The sequence below is a fragment of the Limulus polyphemus genome, unplaced genomic scaffold, assembly GCF_000517525.1.
Source record: "Limulus polyphemus unplaced genomic scaffold, Limulus_polyphemus-2.1.2 Scaffold474, whole genome shotgun sequence".
In the NCBI taxonomy this organism is placed as follows: domain Eukaryota; kingdom Metazoa; phylum Arthropoda; class Merostomata; order Xiphosura; family Limulidae; genus Limulus; species Limulus polyphemus.
Genome location: NW_013666084.1, coordinates 383,516 through 390,907, shown reverse-complemented (window position 1 = coordinate 390,907; position 7,392 = coordinate 383,516). Strand labels below are relative to the sequence as shown.

The following is a 7,392-nucleotide window of genomic DNA, read 5'->3' as shown; positions in this document are numbered from 1 at the left end:
ACATAAATTAATATGACTTCTTTTTCACAATTACAAATTAGCATTACATCAAAAAAATTAAGCCTTTATACATTAAATAAAATTACTTCTAAAAAATATAAAAAGTATATATATAAAAATACTCAATAAAACATACTAAATAAATTAATCTTTTAAAGAAATTCAATACTAAGATAATTACAATAAAAATAAAACATTCTAGAGACATATGTACTAAAACTGGTACCTTTACGTAATAAAACCAAATACACCACCGGCCGGCCATGACAAATTATGTACAATTCAATTAATTACTCATTCTTAAATACCAAGAATAATACATTGGAAGAGAAAAAGCAGATAATAGAAAGACAAAATGCAGATATATATAACACTGAATTAAAAATATATATATATATATATATAGATGCACAAAATGAACACTTACCTCAACAGCAGCAATGAGATCTGACTTCCATCACCTTCACTTTAGACCCAACAGTACACCCTCTGTAGTGGCAGTGGATCACCACTTGGCTGTTGTGTCATTCCTGATGATTGCTCTAGCTCACACTAAGGTTTGCCTGGCTTGAATCAGCTCTGTCAGCAGCTGGTGGTGTTATTGCAGTAGATCTTCTTCCCAGTTATACATGGTACAGGCTTTTTAGTGGCCATTTTCTGACATGGTTACATTAACAATTGAACTTACATCACTGTCAGGACTATGGTGATGGAGGTGGGTGGGTTCATTGGCATGTCAACCATCAGCTGCAACTGAGGCAATTCTCAGGACCTCTTGGTCATTGGCCTCACATTTAACATTACCAGTAGTCCAGTGATCCCTGTGACATTCCTGGCAAGGCAAGCCATAAGAGTGAAACCCCTTTGTTTACCTGGAAAGTCCTTGTCTTTGTTATTGGTGGTGGTGGTAATGTGGGAAATGAGGTCTTCACAGTCAGCTGGTTCCAAGGGTGTGATAGCTGCCACTGCAAATGTTAATGGTGGTGCTGGTTGAGTCGTGGACAACATCTTTCCCTGCCTCCCAGCATTCAGTTGCCCTTTGGGACAATCTCAACTCTCAGAGGTCTCCTCTGGCTTAGAGATGTAGCGTTACTTGCTGAGGTGGGTGCATGCCCACTACTTTTGGCTCATTATTTATAGACATCTTATAATGGAACACTTAAGGAGGGGTTCTTGATGCTGAAGTGCCCACCAATTCTCTTTCTTGCTACCAATGTTTTGGCAGCTGGCTGCCATGTCTGAGCCACTGATGAACTTGGTACCACTGGTAAAGAGGTGGTGCTTGGCTGATCATTGGTTGGCTCCACCACTCTGTCCAATGAGGCCTAGAACTCTTGGGTCTGCTTGGCCCCAGACTTTAGAATCAGTTAGGTTCCAAATGTCCAATGCATCAGTTGGCAATGCCTCTTTTACTATGGATTTTACTGGGTGGAATGTCAGGCTAGATCCAGGTGTCTTTGGATCAGTAGGGAAATCTAGCTCCTTGCCAAACAGAAAGTCCTGGATGCCTATTGTTATTTGCCAAACTTCTTTTTTTCCATAATTGTTTGATAATACTTGAAAGCTTCAGCACACTAAAGAATTGAACACCACTGACTAGTTGGAGAATATGACAGCCAAAATGGTCAAGAATTTGATCTTAAACAGTAAAAGGCCAGATTAAAAATACAAGGTTGGGTGAATACCAATTAGTCAGAAGGTCAGTCTAGTGTGTAAGTTGAAAAAAGGTTATAACTGCCTGGTTACACCCATTACACCCCTCCCAAAAATTTACCTTTAGAGGTAATCAACAGATTACTATTGTCAAGTGACATTGCTATGGGGTTCACATGTGCTCATACTCTAATCGCCTATAGAAAATGTATGCCTAGTGTCTGTGAACTTCTTAGTCCACTGGCTTCATTGTGTCTTGCTTGACCAATAGCATATTAGTTGTACCCCTCAACAGCAGTAATGAGGTCTGACTTCCATCACCCTCACCTTAGACCCAACAGCACACTCTCTATAGTGGTGGTGTATCACCACTTGGCTGCTGTGGTGTCCCTGATGATTGCTCTAAAACAATGTAATGTATTTTGACAATGACAAACATGCTTTGCCCTCAGCTTAGATCCAAACTCTCCAATATTATCTGGACATAAACAGCACTCAGTTCCAATAAAAAAAGAATGAAGTCAAGACTACAAAACTGGTTCCTACATAGAAGCTGGCTCAGGTTAGGTGATGCCAACCTTTACTTTTGATCATTAGAATCCACTAATATTTATACTGTCATTCCTTATTTTTCTAAGTAATACACATTCTTCATTTGATTTAAATCTATTTTAATATGAACTATTTCATTTGGACTTTTTATTTTCTCCTGTTCTTTTTTTATACTCATATTCTTTACTCATATTATTACAGATTATATCATATTTCTGATGTAATTATCATTTATGTTGGTTTCATATCTCTCTAGCTTACTGAAGGTGGAATTCTAAAAAGTCTAATAAATGTTTCATGTAATTATGTTCATCTTTTGCTTCATTCTTAAGTTATATTTTTTCCAAAAAATTAAATGATTGCATTATTATGTGTAAAAAAAATATATATATATAAAAAATCCAAAGGCACAAAAATAATTATTTACACATATTGTGTTTATTTCAACGTTCATATGATATAACACTATCTAATAAGCACAATCCAAAAACCTTATTATGGGATTTGAGGATGAAAATATTGTATACATTTCATTTAAAATTTCAAATATATGTAGATATTACTGCCAGCAATGTCTGAATCTGAAAGGTATCAGCTTTCATTTATTATGACTTTATATGAACAGCAACTTTGTATCAGTAATGTATTTTGAAAGTATCTATAATATTAGTAACAAAAAAACTTATTTTAGTTGGAAATTAATTTAAGTTTTGATTTATTAGTATGCATAAATAGTCAAAATGTTGGTTTTTCATTAGTGATATCAGATATTCAAAGGACCACATAATGTTTTTTTGCAATAGAATTTATAGTATTTTAGAAGGCATCTAATACCACAATCAGATATATATTTCCTTACATTATGAATAAATCAACTGTGCAAACATGAAAAGAAATGGTGATTATAAAGAAAGTTTTTGTAGCTAATTATGTCATATCTCACAAACAGTATGGCACAGGAAGGTTAAATTTGCACAGGGGTGTTAAGGATATCAAGTGGATACAAAAGCCAAAGTTGTCATATGATGCCATTAAGAGCACCACCATGATCTAATGTCTGATCAATCACAACAATTGTTCAAAATGTGCTCCTCTACCATCTGGAATGCATTTCATTCGTGTGACAATGAATATCATACCAAATCCACACATCTCATCTGGTATGCAAACAATTGCATCCTTGAGGTCTTGAAATTGTACAAGGTTCCCATGATATATGTATGACTTCAGACAGTCCAACAAATAGAAATCAGCTAGTGTCAGGTCCATTGAATGAAGTGGCAACTCACAAGAAGAGAAATGTGAAATTATTCCGTCTTGAACAGGCTCCTGCAGGATATATTCCAACTTGGTACCAATATGTGGAGAAGCACAACCCTGCATGAAAACCGTAATGTCCATCATATTTTGTTCCTGCAGCAAAAGAATAACATTGGTTGTGAGTATTGCACATCCTGCAGGTTTGCACTTCACATGTTGATGGGTATTCAAAATGATATGGTCCAGTAATAAAGTCAACTGTGAAACCACACCACCCCGTCACCTTAGCGTCACGGGGGTGTTTAGGAAATGTTACATATGGATTCATTTCTGACTAGATAATGCAGTTGGATGTGTTGACAATTCCAGAATGAGTGAAATGTGCGAGATCAGTCAAAACTATATTGGTAGGGGAGTGGTCATCAACTCCCAGTCTTGTCAATAACTGCAATGCAAAATCAACAAGGGTTAAATTCATCTTTTAAAATACTTAAACATGATGCAGCATGCCAGGAAACATTTTCAATGTTGAATGAAGAGCACAGTGAACAGTTGAAATTGGCAAATCCTGACACAGGACAACATAACATCCACTGCTTCACCCATGTGTACTTGAGCTGGCTTGTTGTGACCTCAGTGATAGCTTCGGTTAAGTAGATGTTAGTGACCTTTTTCTATGTGGCTTATCACAAACCCAACCTATCTTCTCACATGTTCATAATATAAAAATAATGATTTTACTCTCTGAATTTTATCTTCTCTTTTAATATCTTTATCTTTAAATATATTTAAAAATTTTATCATTTAACTTATCTATCTTGGAAATCATCTAAATACTAGTTGAGAGTATGAATTTATATTGTACAAATATATATAGATCTGAATTACAGTATATATGCTCCAAGTCTAAACTGAACTGGTGGGAAAAAGTTTCTGGAATCATACCGTGTTAGCACAGTGCATCACCTTGGGCTTCATCTTTGCAAGTTCCACTCTCAACTGGTATATTTGTTGACTTAACTGATCAATTTCGTCATCCTTGTCTTTCAAAAGCATCTTGGCATAATGAGAAAGAAGTGTATTCTTTCCTCTGGCCTCAACTCTGTCTACTGCAGCCTGAAAATGACACAATAGAAACATTCATAGCATATATCATACTAAGTGTAGACCAAACTGCAGATCTTAATATGAGCCAATAGTAAAATTGAAATATTTTAAAAACCTGTGGGATTATGAGAGTGGATAACGTCTTTAGGTTTTCAGTCTCAGGCAGGGCTCTATACTCCCTTTTCAGTATCAAAAAATATCAATTAAATTTCTTGATATATAAAGAAGTTAAATATCAGCACAGTCATCTAACAAAAACTTGACTATTAAAATAAATAGAGGATATGGTAAAGAAAAGGTTTAGGAAATATTATTATGCCTAAACAAAACTTATAATAAAAATTCACTATTATTATGAAGTCATAGTATTATAGTTAAAGGAAAAATATACATTGGTCAAGCATATTGGCCTACTTCTTTTGACATTAATATAAATCAGACATAATTATGTGAATCACATACACTTACATTGGAATTTTCACTGCCACCTTTTGGGATAAGCCATCTTGTTAGCTGGCTAGTTTGGTGCTTTATGATAACATGAGCCATTTTAAGCCTGATGCCTGTAATAGTATAAACTTAAAACTCAATAAATTACTAAGTTAAAACACATAAGTTTATGCCTAATAATAGTTTTGGTTTATTAAAAACGTGAGATGCATGGCAAAGCTTAGGATATGACCCAAAATTTTCTTTTTTAAAATTGAAACTAATAGTTTTTCTGATTTTCTGGAAATTATGCTGCAAATCCTAACAAGGAGTAGCCATGTTTAAAATAAACTCATGAAAACAGTTACAAATGTTCTATTTTGTCCATACCACTGCATTCTTCATGCTAAGCACCTGCACAATAATGTCTTAGAATATAAGAATCCTATAAATATACCAACAATACTGTTGTAACCAACAAAATGTAGCTAAGAACTAACAATACCATACCAAAACTTGAAGAAAAATTAGTTCACTTCTAAGAATAGCAAATGATTAAGTACTCCACTTTTTAACACCGTATTCAAAATTCTTGCAACCCTCATATTTTTTTAATTTCCCTGAATGTTGATTAATGTCAAAAACAATTCAAATAAAAAGTACAATTACGTTATGTGCAATGAAACCTAAATGACGAGTAATTAGAAAAATGCAAAAATAATGGTTTATTCAATTATTATTAATAGTTTTGTTCACTCAAGTGTAAATTTCAGTGAAGAGATAAAGTAGAACCCAATCTTTGATTCGCTACTTTCTCGTTTCCTCGAATATACAACTCATCACTTATATTGGAAAGATAAAGAAAATGAATAAGTTAAACCTTATATACTATAACTATAGTGGTGGAATATATGCAAATTTGCTTGATCTAGATTTGTAGACCGTGTTACTCATCACTAATAACGTTAAATAATTTAGGTGTTTGAATAACATTATTTCATAGACAAACAGGTTGTTTTAAATGTTTCACCAATTTCTTTTCTTCCACAAAACGCGAATTTCTGTGAAGCTAGAAAAAAGTGAAGTAAAAGTCTAATTTATTCTTTGATTCGCTAATCTTGCTGCAACATACTAGTTTCAGTTAATAACGCTGCACTACTTAACGATTAGTCGTTTTCACAATCGATTAATATTTGAGTAGCACACGCCCTCTGTACCCCTTCCCATACAATAATAATAATAATAGTAATAAAAGGTGTGTTCTACCTAATTGCCCCCCAGTGGCACAGCGGTATGTCTGTGGACTTACAACGCTAGAAGCCGGGTTTCGATACCTGTGGTGGGCAGAGCACAGATAGCCCTTGTGTAGCTCTGTGCTTAATTGAAAAAGAAAAAAAAAAGAAAAGAATCTATCTAATTTTCGAAATATCCTTGGTTTTGGTAGGCCACATCTGAAGGTCGTTATATGCACATTTTGCAAAAACATATATTTTTGTTTAAAAAATAATTTTCCACAAAGTTTTCTAAAAATAACCTGGACATTTTCTATTTGGCGGATAAATCACTAATGTTGACCTAATAACTCTATGTATCGGTGTTTTAGTCGTGTTTTACTCTTTCTCTTTCTCCTCAACACTATGCAATCGGCATTATTTTTGTTTATAAAATATGCGGTAATAATACGCTGATTTTCTGTAAATCAAATAAATTGATCACTGAATAATGAAAATATGTTTTACTATTACGATAAGGATTATTTTTGTTTGTTGGTTGGTAAGTACAAAGCTGCACAATTGGCGATGTGTGCTGTGTTCACCGCGGGAATCGAAACCTGGATTTTAACGTTATAAACCCACTGACTTACCGTGCTGATCTACTGGGTAGCTTTCTTCAGATTAAAGGCACAATAATACATAATTAGGTTATTTTTTAATCCCAAACTTTGTACATGAAAATATATCATACGCGCAACGTAATTGCATTGTTTAAAATTAGAAACAATAAAATATTTATTCACTTATCAGTCATTTGTTGCAACTCACCAATTTCTAACCCAAATTATTTGAATATGTGAATATAATTCTGGCTGGGCCAAAGTTAATATTCGGACCAAGTGTTTGATGTTATTACAGATTTCTTTTCTTTTCTTTAGGTTACTAGATAGTGAATTAAGAAGGACTCAAAAAGTCTATAAATATTATAAGACCTTCACCATTATAAGAGACTGTTACGTCTCCGTTTGTTAATTGATTTTTCCGTAACTTCGTTCTGACGAAACTTAAGCGACACAAGTCTTTACTTAAATAAAACTAGTTTATTCTTTCTCAATACAACTTTGAAAAACACTTAATTTCCACAGTCACTCTAACTTTAACATACGCTATAATTCAC

The 7,392-nt window shown here is 33.9% G+C and overlaps 1 protein-coding gene across 2 annotated transcripts in view; it reads right to left on the bottom strand.

The window, feature by feature from the left end:
- The window catches only part of LOC106458493 (pericentrin-like), a 153,406-nt gene extending 147,249 nt beyond the window's left edge, over positions 1-6,157 (bottom strand). The window contains exons 1-3 of one of the 2 annotated variants that reach the window (XM_022384726.1): positions 6,134-6,157; positions 5,041-5,135; positions 4,411-4,581 (exon numbers count right to left, since the gene is read on the bottom strand). In XM_022384726.1, the coding sequence (XP_022240434.1) occupies positions 4,411-4,581; positions 5,041-5,121 (252 nt within the window). In that variant the 5' untranslated portion in view covers positions 5,122-5,135; positions 6,134-6,157. Of the gene's footprint in view, positions 1-427; positions 2,499-4,410; positions 4,582-5,040; positions 5,136-6,133 lie in introns of those variants that run through there. The other variant, XM_022384727.1, reaches the window with a different exon arrangement.
- Between the last annotated feature and the right edge of the window lie 1,235 nt (positions 6,158-7,392).